This window comes from Lutra lutra, chromosome X (genome assembly GCF_902655055.1).
Source record: "Lutra lutra chromosome X, mLutLut1.2, whole genome shotgun sequence".
In the NCBI taxonomy this organism is placed as follows: domain Eukaryota; kingdom Metazoa; phylum Chordata; class Mammalia; order Carnivora; family Mustelidae; genus Lutra; species Lutra lutra.
The window spans coordinates 24,276,129-24,300,541 of record NC_062296.1 but is presented as its reverse complement, the minus strand read 5'-3'; the positions used below and the strand labels follow the sequence as shown (position 1 = coordinate 24,300,541).

At 37.0% G+C, this 24,413-nt stretch overlaps 1 protein-coding gene across 6 annotated transcripts in view; it reads left to right on the top strand.

Annotated features, from left to right (window-relative positions):
• STAG2 (stromal antigen 2) overlaps nt 1-24,413 on the top strand; it is a 143,228-nt gene that overhangs the window by 60,515 nt on the left and 58,300 nt on the right. For all 6 annotated transcript variants that reach the window (XM_047715228.1, XM_047715232.1, XM_047715227.1 and 3 more), the window contains 3 exons: nt 5,509-5,673; nt 16,220-16,316; nt 20,242-20,318. In XM_047715228.1, the coding sequence (XP_047571184.1) occupies nt 5,509-5,673; nt 16,220-16,316; nt 20,242-20,318 (339 nt within the window). The remainder of the gene's footprint in view (nt 1-5,508; nt 5,674-16,219; nt 16,317-20,241; nt 20,319-24,413) is intronic.

Below are 24,413 nucleotides of genomic sequence, written 5' to 3'. Positions count from 1 at the left end.
CTCCCTCTGGTAACCATCAGTTTGTTTTCTGTAGTTAAAGAGTCTGATTCTTGGTTTGTCTCTCTTTTCCTTTGTTTCTTAAATTCCACATATGAGTGAAATCATAACAGTATTTGTCTTTCTCTGATTTACTTTGATTAATGTTATACTCTCTAGCTCCATCCATGTTTTTGCAAATGGCAAGATTTCATTCTTTTTTTGTGGCTGAATAATTTTCTGTTGTATATGTAGATACCACATCTTCTTTATTCATTCATCTATGGATGGGTATTTGCACTGCTTCCATAATTTGGCTTTTGTAAATAACGCTGCAGTAAACATATGGATACATATATCCTTTCAAATTAGCGTTTTTATATTCTTTGGATAAATACCAATAGTGTGATTACTGGATCATAGGCTAGTTCTGTTTTTAATGTTTTGAGGAACCTCTGTACTGTTTTCCACAGTGGCTGCACCAGTTTGTGTTCCCGCTAACACTGCATGAGTGTTCCTTTTCTCCACATCCTCACCAACACTTGTTGTTTGTATTTCTGATAGTTTATTTTGTAAAGCACAGTATGCTAAGCACAATGTGATACTCTGTTGGCTTTACTTACTCATGAGTAGTCAAACATAAAGCAAAGCAAAGCAATAAATAAAATTCCTTGTTCTAAACTATCCTAAAAATGTAACCTATAATCAGTTTAAGTCCAGTAGGTTCCAGTTGACAAGAGTTTTACTCTTTATAAGTAATGCTAAGGATAAAAAGTAACAAAGTGAGGGGTGCCTAGCGAGCTCAGTCAGAAGAGCATTCAACACTTGATCTCCAGGTTGTGAGTTCGAGCCCCACATTGGGTATAGGGGTTACTTAAATAAGTAAAACTTAAAAAAAAAACCCCAAAACCTAACAAAGTGAGGTTCTGACTCAATAGAATGAAGATTTAGAATGTACGTGCATAGCCTGAGGACCCTGAATGACTTGGTGAATGTGTAAATTATTTTGATGTTTTGGAAAGTACATTTGACTCTGTTTAGTTTGTAAAAATGTTTTATACATATCCTTTCAGAAGTACATGTAATGTAATGTGTAAATACAGTGTGTAAAAGATGACTTGTTTTTGTTTACCATTTTCTTTCCCAAAATGAATTTTGGATTTATATTTTCTTACAACAAATTTTAAAAATCTATTTATTTAAAAAAATTTTTAAAAATTTTTTATTTCTTTTCAGCATAACAGTATTCCTTGTTTTTGCACCACACCCAGTGCTCCATGCAATCCGTGCCCTCTCCAATACCCACCACCTGGTTCCCCCAACCTCCCACCCACCACCCCTTCAAAACCCTCAGATTGTTTTTCAGAGTCCATAGTCTCTCATGGTTCACCTCCCCTACCAATTTCCCCCAACTCCCTTCTCCTCTCCATCTCCCCTTGTCCTCCATGCTATTTGTTATGCTCCACAAATAAGTGAAACCATATGATAATTGACTCTCTCTGCTTGACTTATTTCACTCAGCATAATCTCTTCCAGTCCCGTCCATGTTGCTACAAAAGTTGGGGATTCATCCTTTCTGATGGAGGCATAATACTCCATAGTGTATATGGACCACATCTTCCTTATCCATTCCCCAAACTACTAGAACTCATATAGCAATTCAGCAATGTGGCAGGATATTTAAAAAAATTTTTAAAAGATTTTATTTATTTAGAGAGAGAGCCCAAGCAGGACTAAGGAAAGAAAAAAAGGGGAGAAAGAATCTCAAGCAGACTCCACGCTGAGCATGGAGACCCATGCAGGGCTTGATCTCGTGGCGCTGAGATCAAGATCTAAGCTGGAATCAAGAGTCAGATGCTTAACTGAGTCACCCAGGCACCGTGACACATTTACTTTTAAAAGTCTGTAATTGTCATGATCTCAGGGTCCTGGGATGGATTCCTGCATTGTTCTCTCTGCTCAGCAGGGAGTCTGCTTTCTTCTCTCTCTGCCTGCCTATTTGCCTACCTGTGATCTCTCTCTCTGTCTGTGTCAAATAAATAAAATCCTTTTTAAAAAAGTCTGTAATAGTGATGCCTGGGTGGCTCAGTCTGTTAAGCATCTGCCTTTGGCTCAGGTCATGATCCCAGGGTCCTGGGATGGAGTCCTACCTCAGGGTTCCTTATTCAGTGGGGAGCGTGCTCCTCCCTCTCCCAGTCCCCCTTCTTGTGCTCTCTCTCTCTGTGACAAATAAATAAAGTCTTAAAAACAAAAGAAAAGATGTCTATAATACAGAACTGTACAATAAAGTAAATTTCCCTGTAAACCTATCTCACAGAGGTAAGATAATCTTTAAACATTTTGTGAACCGTTCTTTTGTACATACACCTGTCTGTAAACATGCACATAGACTTTTACTTAAATGGATTCATACTATGCAAACTGTTTAATTTGCTTTTAAAACTAAATAGTATGTTGTAAGTAGCTTTCCTGTCAGTGAATTTTTTTTAAAGATTTTATTTATTTATTTGACAGACAGAGATCACAAGTAGGCAGAGAGGCAGGCAGAGAGAGAGAGAGAGAGAGAGGAGGAAGCAGGCTCCCTGTGGAACAGAGAGCCTGATGTGGGGCTTGATCCCAGGACACTAGGATCAGGACCTGAGCCGAAGGCAGAGGCTTTAACCCACTGAGCCACTCAGGCGCCCCCTGTCAGTGAATTTTTGCTATCATTTCTAATGGTGTCAGAGCACCCCATTTTATCTATGGAATACAATTTATTTAATTAATCTTTGGCATATATTTTTAGAGTTCACATAATCCATATTTCATAATTTCATATCCGTTTTTAGTCTCTTAAAACATAGACATTTTGAGACAAAAGTGTGAATAAATAAAATGTTAACTCATGACTGTCCAAAGACCGTCATAATTCTAGTGGGTAGTATATGGTATTCCATTAGAAAACTAATTTTTCTTATTCTGCAGCCATCTTGCAAAACTGAAAATGTACTTTTGACTTTGATTTAATTTACAAGTTGGGACAAGACTCACAGTGGCATCTGACTAGAGGACTCCCCAAAGTTTTTGTGCCACAGTTTAGTTGTATAGTCACTGCTATGAGTGAGGTATTAGGTCTCAGATTAAGGATTTATTATAATAATAATAATAATAATAATCATAGTAACTACGTTTTGACACTATGCTATGTATGTTCCAAGCACTGTGCTAAAAAATACGTTATCTAATTTAATATTTGAACCACCCTGTGAATTAGAAAACTTCCTGATTTTATAGATAGGAAACTGGTCCAGAGAAGTTCAGTGGTTAAAGGGTTTGAACCCGCATCGGTTGAAAGGTGGTGAGAGCAGAAGCAGGGTTGGGGCAGAGGAAGAGGAAGAAGCAGACTCCCCACTGAGCAGGGAGTCCCACGTGGAGCTTTATCCCAGAACCTGGGATCAGGACCAGAGGCAGAGGCTTAGCCACTGAGCCACCCAGGCCCCCCCCAACATCCCCCGACCCCATAGTCTTGCTTTAGAGATGTTTTTTCATCTACAAGATTGTGCCTAGGTTAGCATGTTTACTTCTTGTACTTCCCTGTATTATCATTCCTTGCACATTGTTTTTTTTTTCTAGCATAGCATATCCACTGAGCCATTTTAATTGTACTAGTTTTCCATACCAACAGGGAATATTGAAGCATATGATAGGTAAATTGAAAATATATAATTCCATTTAATTAACACTAACATTTTCTACTTTTCTGGTGTACTCTCTGTAGTTGATCTTTTCTTTCTCCCTTATCTCTGAAATTACTTTTACTGGGGACAATAACCTTTCATTCTGCAATTAGGAATTAATGACTTAGGTTCACAAAGACTGAATCTCATTAACAAAACAATGTAAATTAACAAGTAATATATTTCAGTTGTTAGGAAGGAGTTTGAGGTAGTTGTTAAGAGTAGGGTGGTTTTGGACTCTTGAGGAAGGAGGAAGGATCCTCTGTGGAACAAAGTATACAAACATACAGGCTGTCAGTAGAAATAAGTGTGTAGAGTTGGCGGTAGATCAGCGGTATGCAGACTATGGCCTGTTTCTATAGTGTCCATGATCTAAGAATTTTTTTTTAAATTTTTAAAAGGTTGTAAAAATAAAGAATATGTGACAGATGGGGCGCCTGGGTGGCTCGGTGGGTTAAAGCCTCTGCCTTCGGCTCAGGTCATGATCCCTGGGTCCTGGGATAGAGCCCCGCATTGGGCTCCCTGCTCAGCAGGGAGCCTGCTTCCTCCTCTCTCTGCCTGTTTCCCTGCCTACTTGTGATCTCCGTCCGTCAAATAAATAAAATAAAAATCCTTAAAAAAAAAATATGTGACAGAGATGGAATGTGGTGGCCTGCAAAGTCTGAAATATTTACTGTGTGGTATTTTACAGAAAGTTTGCCGATCCTTGCTCTAAATCACAGAAATGTGTAGGTTGAAAAGAGATGTAGAAATCATCTATTCTAATGTGTAAAGATTTTTTTTAAAGATTTTATTTATTTATTTGACAGAGATCACAAGTAGGCAGAGAGGCTGGCAGAAAGAGAGGGAAGCAGGCTCCCCGCTGAGCAGAGAGCTTGACACGGGCCTCCATCCCAGGACCCTGAGATCATGACCTGAGCCAAAGGCAGAGGCTTAACTCACTGAGCCACCCAGGCGCCCCTAATCTGTAAAGATTTAATACAACTTTGACATTTTAGAAATGAGAATTCTGAGTTAGGGAATGACTTGCTTTTATATAACAAGTTAAAAGGCCGTGGGAAGTATTTTATAACTGAGGCGTGTAGGCAGCCTTTTCGCTGATTTATGAAGTCCCCACTCCCCAGTACTGACAAATTCCTTATAAAGGGGCTTCATTTTCATAGTGTTCATTAACTAAATTTTCTTGATAAATGAGTGTGGAGTTATCACTAGTTGTACAGAGGAACATGATTTTTTAAAATTTGAATTCTCCTTCGTTTATCCGGAATATGAATGAGGTTGATACACATACTTTTTAGAATTCCTTTATCAGTGCACTGCAGTAATTTATAAGACTAATAGTAGTTAAAATTTAGAAATTTGAACTCAGTACGAGTTACTTATTTGATAAAGTGTTTTGTTATTCTTGCTGCCCACTGCAGTCTGCCCCTTAAAGCAGCAACCCTGTGAGTAGGCACAGTTTTATCCTCACTTTACAAATTAGAAACTCTGAAGCACAGTAAGGTTAAGTAACTTGCCCAACATCACTCAGCTAGTAGGAGTAAAACTTTGGACCCATGTAGTCCGTCAGTCTGCAGAGGCTGTGCTCCTTACTACAGTGTCATGTGAGGTGTCTGGTACTATAAATGAAAAAATTGATGCCACAAAGAAGCTGTCTCAACCATATCATTTTATTATGACATGTGTATGGCACTCCTCTTTAGGTCAGGTTTAGACATATTATAATTATGTACCTTTTTAACTGCTTTCTGCCGTAGCTTTATTTTAAATTTTCAAGGATAATGATATAACTTAATTAACTTGTATTTTTATGCAGACTTGTAAAAAAGGCAAAAAGGGCCCAGGAGAAAAGGGCAAAGGTGGAAATGGTGGAGGAAAACCTCCTTCTGGTCCAAACCGAATGAATGGTCATCACCAACAGAATGGAGTGGAAAACATGATGTTGTTTGAAGTTGTTAAAATGGGCAAGAGTGCTATGCAGGTAATGTTTATTGTGTTCTTCCCAGTTTATTTGTTCATTTTAAACTTTAGTGAGTTATATAAAATCCCTGAGTTTTCTAATTGCACTAAAAGAAACTAACACTTGCTTATAGAAAAAAGCAACAAAGTCATCGGAAAACTAGGGATCTGTCTATATTCAGACATAAGACCTTTAAGCTGTGTCTTGAGTCATTTTCTGCTGCATTATTTTCTTTTAATAGCATATAATAAAAAATTATTTGCTAAAAAAATACGCTGATGTAAACTGAGATTTCAGTTTCCCCTGAATTTATTTGTCTGCCATTAAAATATGAAGTCCTTTGCCCATATAGAATTCTTGGTTGAGTGATCTAATATAATCACTCTCCACTTTAGTGAACTGAATTATGTTGATCACTGTTGTCTGTTACAAAGTTTGTTACTTGTGCTGTTTCTTAGCAGAAGAGTAAAAAGTGAGAGTCATAGCCATGTCAAATCATCCTAATTTTATTCCTTCTGTATAATTTTATGACAATAGAAGCATTTAGGCTTTACAGTGGAGACTAAGCCCATATGGTTTTATTTCTTTTTTTAAAAATTTTTTAAAAAGATTTTATTTATTTATTTGACAGACAGAGATCACAAGTAGGCAGAGAGGCAGGCAGAGAGAGAGGAGGAAGCAGGCTCCCTGGGGCTCGATCCCAGAACCCTGAGATCATGACCTGAGCCTGAAGGCAGCGGCTTAACCCACTGAGCCACCCAGGCGCCCCCCCCCCCATTATGGTTTTAAAGAAATTGAATAAACACTATGCTCAAGTATATACATGCTTAATAAAGTTATTTTTTACTGTATAAAAGCCATAGGGAATATTTTTTAGGGAATTAATTTTAATTAATTAAATGATTTATGGAGAACTAGCCATTTAAACATTCTCTTATGAGAGAGTAACAAATGCAAATCTTGTTTATAAATATGGGCTTATCTGATATGTATGGCTTTATAAATAAATTCTTAAGTATCAGTTGGGAATGATAAGCCACATTTTTACATGTAAAATAAAAATTGTTTGTTTTTTTGAGCTATCATCAGTTGTACAGAGGAATGTGACTTTTAAAATTTGAATTTGGGGATGCCTGGGTGGCTTAGTTGTTAAGCAACTGCCTTCAGGTCAGGTTATAATATACCCAGGGCCCTGAGATTGAGCATTAGGCTCTTTGCTCAGCAGGGAGCCTGCTTCTCCCTCTCCTACTCCCCATGCTGTGTTCCCTCTCAGCTGTCTCTGTCAAATAAATAAAATCTTTAAAAATAAATAAATAAAATTTGAATTTGCCTTAATTTAGTCATACATGGTTTACATTTTATATAGTTGTGATGAGGGTGTAGATTTTATTTCTTTAATGTTTTAAATTATTATTTCATATATATATTCAATATTTTTAAAAATAATGTCTTACTATATTATAGTGATATGGTTTATTTAGTCATTCCCTAATTTAGAAAGTTATCCCCTTCTCTCTGATTCCCATTTTGGGTAAACTTCATCAAAGGAATAAATTGTCTCAGTTACGTTATATATACCATTTCATTACTTTCCTTTTTATATTATACTTTTTCTCTATAATATTTTAAGCTGTTAAATGCATTAATCTTTTTTTGGTATCTTTCATTTTTGTTAACATCAGAAATCTCAACTTATATCCACAGCTAATTAGGCTGTTCTATTTTTGTCTAGTCTATAGGGTTTTTGTTTAACTTTTCAGTTCATCAAAAATTTTTAATAGAAAATGTGAGGATTTAGCTTTATATTTAGTTGTTTTGTTAGTGGTATCTCATTGTTTAAAGAATGAACTTTTTCCTTATTTTTATGTTGATTATGGTTTGGCATATATTAATATTGTACCTCTGTGTTACTTGTTTTTTCTTTTTCACCCTTAAAAGTGAAAAGTCCACAGTATCTCTCCACTGATTTCTCTGAATGGACTCTTAACCTCCAGTTTGTTTTGTGTACTCCCACTTGTGTTATCTTGGTAATACGAAATTTGATCAAGGAAGTCTCCTGTTTACAAGCTTCTAACAGTTCTTCCTTATCTAAAAGTTCCAGCCCAGATTTTTTTTTATGATGTGCTTCCTATTCCCCAGCCACTGTACGTACTCTGCCTCCACCCTACTCTCCACACCCCCCCCACCTTTCTTTTTGTTTTTCCCTTTGCCTGGAATAGTCTTCACAAAAGATTAACTTAAATCACATGTCACTCGTTGAGAAGCATTCTTGGGCTCTGTCTCTTTCTCCCCTTGAATATATTTTTTACTTTTCTCTTTCCCTTATAGCATTTAATATATTGTATTATAGGTGTGCATATGTCTGAATTTGCTTCTAGATCATTAATTTCTTGATCAAGGACTGTATATTATTCATTTTTTTAATCCCAGGGTATACCTATTTCAGTAATTAGAGGTGAGGATAAGTATCAGACTGGCTGTTGGTTTTAAAATAGTTATTATATATTAAGAAAGGAGGGATCTGGGACACTTGGGTGGCTCAGTAGGTTAAGTGTCTGCCTTTGGCTCCTGCTGTTAAGCGGGACTCCCTGCTCAGTGGGGAGCCTGCTTCCCCCTCTCTCTCTGCCTGCCTCTCTGCTTTTCCCTATCCTTGCCTCTCCCTATCCCTGCCTCTCCCTCTGCATGCTACCCTTCCTGCTTGCACGTGTGTGCTTTCTCTTTCTCTCTCTGACAAATAAGTAAATCTTTTTTAAAAATCGGTCTTTAAAGGGGTGCCTGGGTAGCTCAGTGAGTTAAGCCTCTGCCTTTGGCTCAGGTCCTGATCTCAGGGTCCTGGGCTTGAGCCTCGTGGTGGGCTCTCTGCTCAGCGGGGAGCCTGCTTCCCCCTCTCTCTCTGCCTGCCTCTCTGCCTACTTGTGATCTCTCTCTCTCTCTCTCTGTCAAATAAATAAATAAATAAATAAAATCTTCAAAAAAAAAATCAGTCTTTAAAAAAAAAAAGGGATCATGCATGCATATGCCCCTAGTTCTATTAGATAATATATATTGAATTTTATTGGATAAATTCTTAGCATACTGCTTGATGATTAAAATTTTAAAATATTTTAATGTGTTATATTGCATTATTTTTATTACAGCAGCCTTGTATTCCCAGTACAGATTCTATTTGGTCTTTTTGAATAAGTTTTTAATATGATGTGGTGATCTTTTTTTGTAAGATTTCATTAAGTATTTTTATATCTTTATTGTTGAAATAGCCCTTCTTCCAGTCATCTATTGCTGTATAACAAGTCAATCCAAAGTTAGTGATGTAAAGGAACAGCCATTTTACTAGGCTTAATGATTCTCTTGGTCTAGAATTCAGGCAGAACTAAATAGGGATGAAATTGTCTGTGCTCCCATCCGTGATGGTTTGTGCCTTAACCTGAGATACTTTTAATGCTCAGAGGTTACATAAACAGGTAAGGACTATACTTCCCTGGAGCCTTCTTTATTCATTTTTGGTGCCTAATCTGGAGTGACTTGAAGGCTGGGCACTGCTGGAACTATTACCTGGAATATCTACAAATGGTTTTTTTTTTTTTTTTTTAAAACACTTTACTTTCTTTTTTTTTTTTTTTAAAGATTTTATTTATTCATTTGACAGAGAGAGATCACAAGTAGGCAGAGAGGCAGGCAGAGAGAGAGGAAGAAGCAGGCTCCCCACTGAGCAGAGAGCCCGATGCGGGGCTCGATCCCAGGACCCTGAGATCATGACCTGAGCCGAAGGCAGCGGCTTAACCCGCTGAGCCACCCAGGCGCCCCTCTACAAATGGTTTTTGCATGTGGCTTGGGTTTCCTACAGTATGGCTTCTGGGTTTGGAGATGTCTTGAGCAGAGATCTGATTCTCTGTTCTCCAAGAACCAAGTACAGAAGTGGAATGGTGGTCCATGACTTAATCTTGGAAGCATCATTTTTATTGCCTTCAGTTCTAGAAAAGGGAATGTAGACCCCCACTTATTGAAGAGCAGTGTCAAACATTTTGGGCCATGTTTTAAAACTCTCACAGTCCCATAATATATTCTTTTGATATTTTTTACCTGTATGATATTTGGGAATAATCTTAAGTTTACATACATAAGCTATTGTCAAATATTGAAAAGGACTGAAATCTAGAAATTAGGTAAAATTTTAGAAGATCTCCAGTCAATCTCTTTGAGCCAGGTAATTCTTAGATAATATTTCCTTTTTATTTTCTTTAATTTGTAATGACACCACCATTTCTGTACATCAGATTGCACACATAATTCATTTAGTTTATACCCAGGTTTCGTATTTATTTGTATATAACTTAAACATTTTTCCCTCCTGATGCTTTAAAAAAAAAAAAGATGTATTTATTTTATTAGAGCGAGAAAGAGTGCATGTGTGTGCAAGAACGGGGGGAGAGGCAGAGGAAAAGAATATCAAGTAGACTTCCTGCTGAGTGTGGAGCACAGTTCAGCTCCATCTCAGGACCCAGAGATCATGACCTGAACTGAAATCAAGAGTGGGATGCTCAATGAACTGAGCTACCCAGGTTCCCCTGTCATCCTAATTTTTAAAACTTGGTTATTTAAAAATAGTTTTCATCTGCTGTTTGGTTTCCTCTTCTATCCCCCAAAGAATCACGTGCTGCTTTTTATTTTTTTAGCTCTGTCCTATTTAAAAAAAAAAAATACTATGTTGAAACACAATTCACATACCACAAAATTCACCCTTTTAAAATGTAAATTCAGGGGCACCTGGGTGGCTCAGTGGGTTAAGCCACTGCCTTCGGTTCGGGTCATGATCCCAGGGATCATGGGATCCTGGGATCCCATGGGATCAGCCCCGCATCGGGCTGTCTGCACAGCAGGGAGCCTGCTTCCCTTTCTCTCTCTCTGCCTGCCTCTCTGCCTACTTGTGATCTCTCCGTCAAATAAATAAATAAAATCTTAAAAAAAAAATAAAATGTAAATTCAGTTGTGTTTAGTATATTCATAGAGTTGTGTAGCCAACACCAAGTCTAATTTTAAAATATTTTTCAATATCCCAGAAGGAAACTTTGTGCCTGTCCCAGGTCTAGGCTACCACTAATGTAGTTTTTATAAATTTGCCCATTCTGGACATTTCATATATATGATTCATTCAATATGCGGTCCTTTATCAGTGGTTTCTTTGACTTGGCATAATGTTTTCAAGGTTCATCCATATTGTGGTATGTATTATAATCTCATTCTTTTTTATTGCCAAATAATACTCCCATTTTGTTTATCCGTTCATCTTCTGATGCATATTTGCTTTGGTTCTACTTGTTGGGTATTGTGAGTAATGCTATTACAGGTATTCTTATACAAGTCTTTTTTTTTTTTTAAGCATATGTCTTCATTTCTCCTGGGTATTATATATCTAGGAGTTGAGTTGTAGGATCATATGGTAACTGTTTAACCTTTTTTGTTTCATTTATTTTTTTAAAGATTTTATTTATTTATTTGACAGAGAGACAGCGAGAGAGGGGGTGCAAGCAGGGGGAGTGGGAGAGGGAGAAGCAGGCTTCCCGCCAAGCAGGGAGCCCAATGTGGGGCTTGATCTGGGGCTTGATCCAAGGATCCTGGGATCATGACCTGAGCTGGGGGCAGACACTTAACAACTGAGCCACCCAGGGGCCCCAAACCTTTTTTATTTTTTTAAAGATTTTATTTATTTACTTGAGAGAGAGGGAGAGAGCACAGGCAGGGGGAGCAGCAGAGAGAGAGGGAGAAGCAGGCTCCCCAATAAGCAGGGAGCCCAGTGTGGGGCTCAATCCCAGGATCATAACCTGAGCTGAAGGTAGATGTTTAATGGGCTGAGCTACTCAGGTTTCCCAAGAGGTGTCTTAATTTTACTTTTGATTTCCATTTCCTTGGTGGCCAGTTTTGAGCATCTTTTGATGAGCTAATGGCTATTTGTATGTCTTCTATAAAGAATTATATTCAGAATCTTTGTATTTTTAATTAGATTACTTGGCTTTTAAAAATTATTGAATTGCTCTTAAGTCCCTTTCCTTAAACTTCATGAGCCTGGGTGGCTCAGTGGGTTAAGCCTCTGCCTTCGGCTCAGGTCACCATCTCAGGGTCCTGGGATTGAGCTTCACATCGGGCTCTCTGCTTAGCAGGGAGCCTGCTTCCTCCTCTCTCTCTGCCTGCTCTCTGCCTACTTGTGATCTCTGTCAAATAAATAAATAAAAATATTTTTTAAAAATTACTAAATTGCAAGAGTTCTTGATGTAGGCATACCTCAGGGGTCCTGTGAGTTGGATTTTAGACCACTTCACTAAAGCAGATACCACAATAAAGCAAGTCAGATGAATTTTTTTGGTATCCCAATTCCTATAAAAGTTATGTTTACACTATACTGTAGTCTGTTAAGTGTGCAACAGCATTATGTCTGAACTGTATATACCTTAAATAAAAAAATACTTTATTGCTAAAAAATACTAATTATCTGAGCTTACAGTGAGTTGTAATCTTTTTTCTGGTGAAGGATCTTGCCTCAGTGTTGATGGCTGCTGACTGATGGAGGTGGTGTTTGCTGAAGGTTTGGGTGGCAATGGCAATTTCTTAGAATAAGACAACAATGAAGTTTGCCGCAATGATAGATGCCTTTTCACAGTTGGTTTCTTTGTAGTATGAGATACTGTTTGATAGCATTTTACCCACATTAGAACTTCTTTCAAAATTGAAGTCAGTCTTCTCTAACTCTCCTGCTATTTTATCATCCAAGTTGATGTAATATTCTAAATCCTTTGATGTTATTTCAACAATCTTCACAGCATCTTCACCTGGAGTAGATTCCTCCTCAAGAAATCACTTTCTTTGATCATCCATAAAAAGTAGTTCCTCATCCGTTAAAAGTTTTATCATGAGATTTCAGCAATTCATTCACATCTTTAGGCTGCATTTCTTTTTTTTAAAAGATTTTGTTTATTTATTTGACAGAGAGAGCACAAGCAGGGGGAGCTGCAGGCAGAGGGAGAGGGAGAAGCAGGCTCCCCACTGAGCAGAGAGCCCGACGTGGGGCTCCATCCCAGGACCCTGGGATCATGACCCAAGCTGAAGGCAGACGCTTAACCGACTGAGCCTCCCAGGTGCCCCTAGGCTCCATTTATAATTGTAGTTCTTATGCTATTTTCTACCACATCTGTAGTGAAATTTTTACCACATCCATTGAAAGTCATGAAGCCCTCAAAGTCATCTATTAGAGTTACCATCAGCTTCTTCTAAAGTCCTGCTAATGTTGATAGTTTGACTTCTTCCCATGGATCATGAATGTTCTAAATGGAATCTAGAATGATGAATCATTTATAGAAGTTTTTCAGTTGACTTTGCCCATATCCATGGAGGAGTCACCATGTAAGGCTATGTATATAGCCTTGTGAAAATGTATTTCTTAAATAAGAAGAATTGAAAGTTGAAATTACTCCTTTAACCATGGGCTTCAGAATGGATTTTTTTGTTAGTAGGCATGAAAACAACATGAATGTCATTGTACATCTCCATCAGAGCTCTTGAGTGACCAGGTGTATTGTCAGTAACAGTAATATTTTGAAAGGAATCTTTTTCTTCTGAGTAGTGGGTTTGGAAATGGGCTTCAGATATTCAGTAAGCCATGTTGTAAATAGACTATTATCCAGTCTTTGTTGTTTGATTTGTAGAGCGTAGGCAGAGTAGATTCAGCATAATTCTTAAGGGCTCTAGGATTTTTGTAATGGTAAATGAGCCCTGGCTTCAGTTTAATCAGTTGCATTAAGTCCCTGACAAGAGAGTCAGTCTGTTCTTTGAAGCTTTGAAGACAGGAATTGACTTCCTCCAGCTATCAAAGTCATAGCATCTACTTCCAATATAAGCCTATTTTGTCTACATTGAAAATTTATTGTTGTGTAGCCACCCTGGTTAATTATCTTATCTAGTTTTCTGGATAACTTACTCCAGCTTCTACATCAGCATTTACTACTATTTCACTTTGCACTTTTTTTTTTAAAAGATTTTATTTATTTGACAGAGATTACAAGTAGGTGGAGAGGCAGGCAGAGAGAGGAGGAAGCAGGCTCCCTGTGGAGCAGAGAGCCCGATGTGGGGCTTGATCCCATCATGACCTGAGCCGAAGGCAGAAGCTTTAAACCACTGAGCCATCCAGGCGCCCTCACTTTGCACTTCGATATAAAGAAGACTCCTTCTTTCCTTAAACTTCATGAACCAACTTCTGCTAGCTTCAGGTTTTCCTTCTGCATTTTTCTTCACCTCTCCCAGCCTTCAAAGAATTGAAAAGTTGGGAGCCTTGTTCCAGATTAGGCTTTGGCTTAAAGGCTGTGTTGTGGCTGGTTTGATTCTTTTATTCATATCTCTAAAACATTGTCCATATAGCAATAAGGCTGTTTCACTTCATTGTCATCACGTGTTCACTGAACAGCACTTTATTTTCTGTAAGAATTTCTCCTTTGCATTTATAACTTGGCTGTTTGGCTCAAGAGGCTTATCTTTTGGCCTGTCTTGGCTTTCCACATGCCTTCCTCAGTAAGCATAATCATTTTCTAGCTTTTGATTTAAAGTGAGAGATATGCAGCTCTTCCTTTCACTTAAACACTTGGAGCTCATTGTGGGGTTATTAATTGGCCTAATTTTAACACTGTTATCTGTTAATCTGTTAATACTATTCCCAGTTAACTCGGGGAATAGGGAGGTCTGAGGAGAGGGAGAGGTGGGGGAATCCCAACACACACAACATTTATTAAGTTTGCTGTCTTATATGGGTACGATTCGTGGTGCCCCAAAACAACTACAATAGTGACATCAAAGATCTCTGATCCCAGATTACCATTAATAAATACAATGAAAGAGTTTAAAATGTTGAGAGAATTACCAAATGTGACAGAGACAACATGGTGAGCACCTGCTGCTGAAAAAATGGCTCTGATTGACTTGCTTGACACAGGGTTGCCACAAACCTTTGGCTTGTAATACACACAAACACACACACACTCTCTCCCTCTCTCTCTTTCTCTCTCTCTCCTTCTCTCTCTGTGAAGCGCAGTGAAGTGCAGTAAACCGAGATATGCCTTTATATTTTGAGCACCAGTGCTTTATCAGATATATGATTTGCATATGTTTTCTCCTATTCTGTGGGTTGCTTCTCTCATCTTTGATGGAGTCTTTTGAAACAAAACTTTTATGATTAAATGAAATTCATTTTTTCTTTTGTCTTGTGCTTTTAGTCTAATATCTAAGAGTACTTTGCTTAACATATGGTTATGAAGACTTAACGTGTTTTATAGTTTAAGCTGTTATATTTCAGTTTCTGATCCATTTTAAGTGTTATTTATGGTATGAGATAGGGTCCAACTACAGTCTTTTTAAAAAATTTTTAAAAAGATTTCGTTATTTGAGAGAGAGAGAGAGAGAATGAGCAGGGAGAGGGGCAGAGGGAGAGGGTGGAGAGGGAATCTTTAGCAGGCTCCATACCCAGTGTGGAGCCCCATGAGGGGCTTGATCTCAAAACCCTGAGATCATAACCTAAGCTCAAGTTGAGTCAGACATTTAACTGACCTATTGAACTATCCAGGCACTCCCAACTTCATTCTTTTGCATGCATATAGCCAGTTGTCCCAGCACCGATTGTTGAAAAGACTAGTCTTTCTTCATTGAATTGTCTTGGCATCCTTGTCAAACATCAAGTAACCATAAATATGAGAGTTTATTTTTGATTTGCATTTTTATTATATTTATCTATACTTTTGTCCTTAAGCCAGTACTGTCTTGATTACTGTAGTTTCTAGTAAGTTTTGAAATAATGAAATGTGAGTCTTCCAATTGTGCTTCTTTTTCAAGATTGCTTTGACTATTCTAGATCTCTTGCATTACCATAAGGATTTTAGGATTAGCTTTCCAGTTTCTGCTAAGAAGCCAGCGGGGTTTTTAATAGGGATTGCATTGACTCTGTAGATCTATTTGGAGAGTAATTGTCTACAGATCATGAACTGTCCTACTTAACTATGTTTATTTAGCCATTAATTTACTTTTGTTATTAACATGGGACCAATAGTGCTCATTGTTGAAAAAAATTTGGTTCTGCATTTTCTCGTTGACAGAGGCATTTACATCTTTTTAGAAAGATTTTTGTTCTCATTCCATTGCAGTATTAATATTTAAGTGTTATTTGTATTTAGTACACTATTTTAGTCAAAAAGAAACATGGGTGTGATTTTTAACCTTTTCTAGGATATCCTTAATGTCACTAAGAAATAAGTACACTTTATAGAGTTGGGTCCCATAGTTAGTTTTCAGATTCCTTTTAATGCAAAATAAACAGAAGACTGATCATCATTATGTGTTATCAGGTGATTATTTTACTGAATTTGGTTTTCTTTTATTGTTAAAATTTAACTTTAAATTTTAGTATACAAATAAATGTGTATTAATTTGAAGTAATGTGATACTACTTAATCTTGAGATTTAATGACTTTAATCAGACTTAATTCTTAGAACATTAGCAAAAGCTAATGGTTTTTTTTTTTTTCCTTCTCTGCTGTAGTCGGTGGTAGATGATTGGATAGAATCATACAAGCATGACCGAGATATAGCACTTCTTGACCTCATCAACTTTTTTATTCAGTGTTCAGGCTGTAAAGGTAAGATAAATTTATTTTGGAAGCAGAATGTTCTGAAATCGTCTCTCTTTGTCCCACCTAAATATATATTAGCACTTTACATGGAAAATAATGCCAAGATATGGAATTGTTTGCGTTATAATCATACAGAATGTATAAGGAAGAAGGAGCAAAGAACAAAGAAAGAAACTCTGTTGAGATAGTTGTGTGTTCATGTGTAAAAATTAACTAAAAGCTTTGCAATTTATAACGTCTATTACTTTTATTAGATACATTTCCCACTTTCAGCATCTGGTTTTAGGACCAAAGAAATGGATTAAAATGGGAGGAGGAAGATAACGAAGAGGTACAAGTTCAAGTGACAGGGAATTGTAAAGTATAGGGAGTTTAAAAGTGCCATGAATGACAGTAACTAAGTAAGTAGGTAGGTAAGTAACTAAGTTAAGTAGTGAAATTTCTGGTGAAATTTCTAGTTTTTTTCTTAAAAAGTAGAGAAGTTTTGGAGTGGAGTCTTTTTGGAAATGTTTTCACTTTTTATTTAAAAAGATTTTCAAGTATGAGTGGGGAAAATATAAAATACAGTAGTGTCTTGCCTGGGGCAAAAATATATAGTGCAGACATTGAGCAGGGGGACACAATTAGGTAAGTTGGGGTGGTGTCATACATCTTGATCTGAATCAGTAAATGATTCAGACAAAATCATGGACAAATTTTATCTATTTTGTTTCTCCCTAATACTTGGTCCATCCTTGAAATTTAAGAAGATGTCCAGGAAAATAAATGCTAGAGTTTCCCAAGAGTATTACATTTTTTTTTATGAAAGTGGCACCAAAAACATGTACATCAGAAATCAGAAGGAGGGAAGTTTGCTTAAAAATAGATCTCAGAAGTTAAGATGGTGAAGAATGATTTAAACAAATCTGTAAAAAGAATCTCAGGAAGCAATTTATTTATGTCTACTGCTTTGATTCTACAGTAATACTTCAAAAATACTGTTACTGGAATTGTAAAACAAGTAACATTTTTAAAAAGAGTTTTTAATTTTTTTAACTTTGATTCAGTGACATTTTATTGAAAATAAATTGAGTTACATTCTTTCCACATTACTTTTTTCTCCCAGGTAGCATAGGATTAAAATCCTAACTCTTAAAATTACACTGCTCAGTGTAAAATTTAGATAATCTGACTGTATATAAAGATTTTCTTTCAGTTAGGTTTTTAAAATTTTATTTTGATTCCAGTGTAGTTAACATACAGTGTTATATTAGTTTCAGGTGTATAATATCATGATTTAGCAATTCCATATAATATTTTATGAACTGATACATTTTATTTGAGGTTGATCACAACATTCATTGCAGCATGCATACTAGATATTATGTATGTGAAGCCTGATAGACAAATATATTAATTTCTTGAGTCTGATCTGCATAATGCCATTAATATGGTCAGTTTTGAGAAAAAAAATTTTTTTGAGAACTTTTTAGAGAATTTTAAACCTTCGAGTACAGAGAGTTGCCTAATTTGACTTCTTAGCTAGAGGTAGCTTCAAATCAATATAGAAAATTTGATTGACTCTGCTCAAAAGAAATGTAGTAATGACAATATGGTGAATCAGATTAACACTTTGAAAAAGAGGATATACTGGTATTATTTTTATTTTGTCTGTGTCTGGTCTATTTTTCTGGAGTAGAAGGAATCAGGTACCTGTTAGTTGTATTGTGTAACCAAGGACCATGTCCTTTCTCTTCAGATTCTGTGAAAGTAGAAGGTTGATTGCAGAACAACTGAACAGGTGCCAGAAATAACTCGATGAGCTGAAATTCTGACTTCTATCTTCAGTCTTCCTTGTTCATACTGTAGTTTGGTCAGTTTTAGTTTCCTAGTTGGGCTTCTGAATTGTAATTTTAAAACAAGGCTATAGTCAGAACGTTTTTCCTTTATCAGATTGTTTCCTTTCCTGGCACCATTCTGTTTTGTGAATCAGGAGCTTGCCAACTGAACCTTTGGATGTACTTTGTCATATACCACGTTGTCCGGATTTTTAAAAATTGAAAGTGTTGGAAATTTAAATTATCAGGTAGATTTAAACACTGTCATAATGAATCAAGAAAACTCCATAAAGGAGAATTTATCATCTAATCAAAGTTAAGGTCATTACTTTCAAAACATACTTAGAATTATTTTGATTGAATTCTTTTAGAAACATCTTTATATGTGCTGTACTTTAGGCTTTTTCTTTTGGGCTGAGGATTGTCATTGCGAGCATCAGTTATTTTACTGAATTTTTGCCTTCAGCAGCTGTTGAGGTGTGGAGGGACGTTTGACTCTACACTGACTGGTTCCAGACTGCTTTGTGGTTTGCTCAGTCTGTGACCAGTGTTTGTTTCTTCTTTCCTGGTCACCTGCCACTTTTCATTTTGCCAGTTTTTAGCAGTCTCCCTTCAGGTCTGCTATAATTTCAAGGCATGGGGCTCACACGTGGTGTCTTAATGGCACCTTCACACCTGCCCCAGGAGTTACATGCATGGAATTTGTGACAGCTGTTTTTTTTTTTTTCTGCTTATTTTTGGGTTTCTGGCTGTTAAATGGTCTGAGATGAGGGAGGAGCTTTAGAAATGGGACAGTTGTCAAAATGTATGCAGTATGTTTGCTTTGAGATTTACTGCTATATACATATTTATTTTGTAGAAATTGTTTCAGGGATTGAGTAACTTGTCCTTCTATAGCTTTGCCAAGTTTATAACACCTGGGTGTAAAGTACAGGAAGGTTCAGAAGATATATCCGTCACTTGATTAAAATTAACCCTTCAAAAGGTATTTGAGAGTGCTGCTTCTTTAGCAAGGGAAATGGTGCCTTCTTCCAGATCTGTTAATATCTTAAAACAATCATGTAGTTCTTTAATGTGGTAAGGGCAGACTCCTCACAGCACCACTAGAAGTTGATCTTACTTGGGGGTGGCATCATGATGTAGATGAATAATCTCAGACAAGGTATTTAACTTCTCTTGGCTTTAGCTTTTATTTCCTCATCAGTAAAGCCAGGGTTATAGATCCTGCCTCGTATTTATGGTATTCATAGTAGTAATAAGATTGGCAAGGAATAAGTAATCCAGCAATAGAAATCCAGCTTTGAGCATCCAGTTTCTATTTTAAAATAATCAGTTACCCTATCAGTGGAAATTCACGTATATTTTTTCTTGTATTGTCTCCTACTCATAATTTCTTCTAGAAATCCCTTTTCTGATATTTGATCTCTACCTGGCTAACTTTCACTTCTTATAATGTGTATCCTTCTTCTTCCCCTTTCCCATCTTCCTTTGAAATTCTAAATATCCTTATCAGATTCCTTTTCTGTGAAACACCTGACTTATGCTTATTTATTTATTTAGTTAGTTAGTTCTGACCCGTGGCCTTTATTGGCATTGTCACTCATTAGGGCTTTTCTTATGTACTATCTTTAATAGTTTTTATTTTTTCCTCCCTCCTTCCCTTCCTTCCTGTTTTTGTTATTCTTTATTTAAACTTGCAGCTAGATTATGGATGAATGGAAACTACAACTTACTGTTTATGTTTATTTGAAGCCCTTTTAGAGGATGATTGGATGTAGTTGTCGTGTGTGTGTGTGTGTGTGTGTGTGTGTGTGTGTGTGTGTGTAGTAATGCTTAACAAAGAAACCTAGCTAGGGTGAACTTTACCTATCACTCTTTTTCTTGTCTTCAGGTATATCCTTAAAGTTTTAATTGTTATCCTGGGTGCTGCCTAACCCTTGATAACGTGTATTATATTAAAAGGGACTAAGCCAGTATACATATTGTAGGCAAGAGTCGATTAAGGTCAGGTAGGAATGTGATGGAGACTAACAGTGTAAGAGAGTGACTTAGAAATTCTCTTTATTTTATTCATTCTACAATGTATATTAACTTCTTACACTTGCAAATTTCAGGAGTTGTCACAGCAGAAATGTTTAGACATATGCAGAACTCTGAAATAATTCGAAAAATGACTGAAGAGTTTGATGAGGTAACTTATTACCCTAATGTTTTGATAATTTTATGCATGTTGATCTTGATATAACCTTAAAAGTATTCTTAAATTCTGAGTATTAGTGTTAATGGATAACAGCTTTGGCATCACATTGAATCAAATGATGAGGAGTGACCTTGGGCAAGTTGTTGTCTTAGCATTGGTTTTATCATCTGTGAATAATACTCTTGGCTAAAAATACTTCTTTCATAAGCCTGTTGTGGATTTAAATGAGTAATGTTTGAAAACTTTATTAGCATTTTACAGTGCCTGGTATATAATAAGAACTTAATAAATGGTAGCTATTATTGTTATTGTCAAAAAATTAAAACTTCAGTACAATTTAGTGCCTAAGAACATGTCTTGGAATATTGTTAAAGATAGATTTGGTCAATATTTGGGTAATAGGTAGCTTAGGCAAAGGACTATAATGTTAATGCTTAAATGGCATGAGGGTTAGGGATGCTTACCGCCCCCCCCCAACGTGGTCAAAAATATGCATGTAACTTTGGCTCCCCCCCCCCCCCCGCCTTAACTACTATAATAGCTTGCTTACTTTTCACTAGAAGCTTTGCCGATAAACAGTGATTAACAAACATTTTGTATGTTATATGTATTACATACTTATTCTTAGAATAAAGTAAGCTGGAAAAAAGAAAACGTTATTAAGAAAATCATAAGGGGGCGCCTGGGTGGCTCAGTTGGTTAAGCGACTGCCTTCAGCTCAGGTCATGATCCTGGAGTCCCGGGATCGAGTCCCGCATCAGGCTCCCAGCTCCATGGGGAGTCTCTGTCTCCCTCTGACCTTCTCCTCGCTCATGTTGTCTCTCACTGTCTCTCTCTCAAAAAAATAAATAAAATCTTTTAAAAAAATCATAAGGAAGAGAAAATAAATTTACAGTACTGTAGGTATATTTATTGGAGAAAATCTGTATATAAGTGGACCTGTACTGTTCAAACCCATGTTGTTTAATGGTCCACTCTCTACATGTAATTATTTAAAATATCCTTTATGGGAGCATCTGGCTGGCTCAGTTAGTGGAGCATGTGACTCTTGATCTGGGTTTGTGAGTTCGAGCCCCACATTGGGTGTAGATAGAGAATTACTTGAAAACAAAATTTTTAAAAAAGATATCTCCTTGGGGTGCCTGGGTGGCTCAGTGGGTTAAAGCCTCTGCCTTCGGCTGGGGTCATGATCCCAGGGTCCTGGGATCGAGCCCCGCATCGGGCTCTCTGCTCAGCAGGGAGCCTGCTTCTTCCTTTCTCTCTCTCCCTGCCTCCCTCTCTGCCTACTTGTGATCTCTGTCAAATAAATTAAAAAAAAATTAAAAAAAAATCTCCTTTATGTTCAAGTATGAGTAATAAAAACAATACAAATAAAAAATAGTAGCTTAGACTTGAGTGAATCCGTTATCACAGTGATGCCTTTGAAGTATTGTTACTCATAAAGACATTTAGATTTACTAAAATCTGAGCTCCTTCAGGGCAGAGATTTTTGTTTGTTCACAGCTGCATTCTAGCAGCAGCAGCTTCACTCTTCAAAACTTGTCACTGTGAATTTTCAAGTAGGAACTCTTATCCCATTTGAGTTTTACTTTATCATTTTTTTCTTACTCTGATGAAGGAGCCTTCAGTGATCATTCTAAAAGATAGACAAGAGTTGTTTAAAAGGCTTTGATGATCGCTAAGTGCTATTAATCAGTCACAAGTACTTGAGAGGTAATTATGAGTAATGGTATTACAGTAGGCCCCCCCCAATCCTCGGGGGATACATTCCAAGATCTCCAGTGGATGACTAGAACGACAAATAGTAGTAAACCCTATATATTCTGTTTTTTTTTCTGTGTGTACGTAACCCATGATAACGTTTGATTTATAAATTAGACATAATAAGAGATTAACAACAATAATAAAACCGAACAATTTAATACTCTACTGTAAAAAATTATGTGAATGTAGTTTCTGTCAAAATATCTTCTGTTCTCACCCTTGTGATGATGTGAGATGATAAAATACCTGCATGATGAGATGAAGTGAGGTGAATGACATAGGCCTTGTGACATAGTTTTAGGCTACTGTTGACCTTCTTCTGACTACACCTTAGGAGGATCATCTGCTCTCAGATGGAGGTTGACCATGGGGTCACTAGAATGTGGAAAGTGAAACTATGGATAAAGGGCAGCAGGGGGCAGGGAACATGACTGTTTTATTGACCTACTAATATTAAATGTTTTAGTGAGAACCTTCTTACCAAAAGGAAACAGCTATTTAAGAATCCTGAGATCTGATTTGAAAGTATAAGCAAACAAAGTTGCAGATAATTAAGATAATTAAGATGATGCATTTCAGTGTAGTCACTAAAAGATTCAGAGAATATGGAAGAAATCCTTTTTGTAGAATATTAAGATCCTATTCTCAAATAAGAAATAATAGTTCAGCTTACATGTGGCATGACTTAAAATTAAAAAGAAAATTGCTCTAATGACAAAAATAATAATGCCTGGCTGGCTCAGTTGGTAGAGCATGTGATTCTCTCTCATGTCATGAGTTCAAGCCCCATAGTGGGCATAGAGTTTATTTATTTATTTTTAAAAAGATTTTATTTAAGTGAGAGAGAGCAGCTGGGAGGGGCATGGAGAAAGGGGAAGCAGATTCCCCACTGAGTGGGGAGCCTGACATGGGGATCAGTCCCAGGATTTTGAGATCATGACCTGAGCTGAAACCAAGAGTCAGACACTTAACGAGCTGAGTCACCCAGGGGCCCCTACTTATATTGATTGATTGATTGGTGTCTGGTTTATTTTACTTAGTATAATGCCTTTAAGTTTCACCCATGTCACAGCATGTATCTGGATTTTCTGCCTTTCTAAGGCTGAATAATATTCAGTTGTATGTATATACATTTTGTTTATCCATTCATCCATCAGTGGACACTTAGGTTGTTTCTGCCTTTTGACAATTGTAAATAATGCTACAAATTTCTGTTGTCTCAAGCCACCAAGTGGTGCTGGGAAAATTGGACAGCTATATACAGAAGAATGAAACTCGACCATTCTCCTACTTAAAAAAATAAAAAATGGCTGGGATGCCCCTGGGTGGCTCAGCTGGTTAAGTGACTGTCTTCGTCTCAGGTCATAATTCCAGGGTCCTAGGATAGAGCCCCACGTTGGGCTCCCTGCTCAGCGGGGAGCAGACTTCTCCCTCTCCCTCTGCTCTCCCTGCTTTTATGCCTGCTCTCTCTCTGTCAAATAAATAAAATCTTTTATATATAGATTTTATAAAAGATTTTATTTATTTGACAGAGAGAGAGCAGGCATATATATATAGTGGCTTAAAAAATTGGTAAACTCTATTGATAAAATGATCTTAAGTCTCCAGAATACCCTTCAAAGCAACTCTTGCCTTTAGAGGTTCTGTGTAGTATTGCCCTTTTTATTTTTAAGGATTTGGTTTTTTGGGGGGGATTTAATTTATTTAGAGAGAGAGTGAGTGGGGAGAGGGGCAGAGGGAGAGACTCTCAAGCAGACTCCCTGCTAAGCACGTATCCTGACATGGGGCTCTAGCCCACAACCTATGAGACAAAACCAAAGGTCAACCCCTAAGCCACTCAGGCACCCCACTTAAGGATTTGTTTTTAATGGTTTATGGGGATTTTCAGTGTAATTCATTGGAGAATGCCTCATCTCTGTATAGCAGAATACTTAAGTACTAGTGTTTCCAGTCTATATAGCTATATTTCCATTTCTTTTTTTTTCTTAAGATTTTATTTGACAGAGACAGAGAGGGAACACAAGCAGGGGGAGTGGGAGAGGGAGAAGCAGGCTTCCCACTGAGCAGGGATCCCGATGTGTGGTGTTCGATCCTAGGACCCTGGGATTATGACTTGAGCTGAAGGCAGACACTTAATGACTGAGCCACCCAGGTGCACCTCCATTTCGTTTTAAAATTATGTCATTGTTTAAAAATAAGTTATGTCATTGTTTATGTCTGTCCACTAGTCCTTGAGGGTAATGAAAATATACATTGTAATCTTTTGATTATTTATAAATCATAACATCAGACTGGTTGAAAATATGATTTCATTGTTTTGAA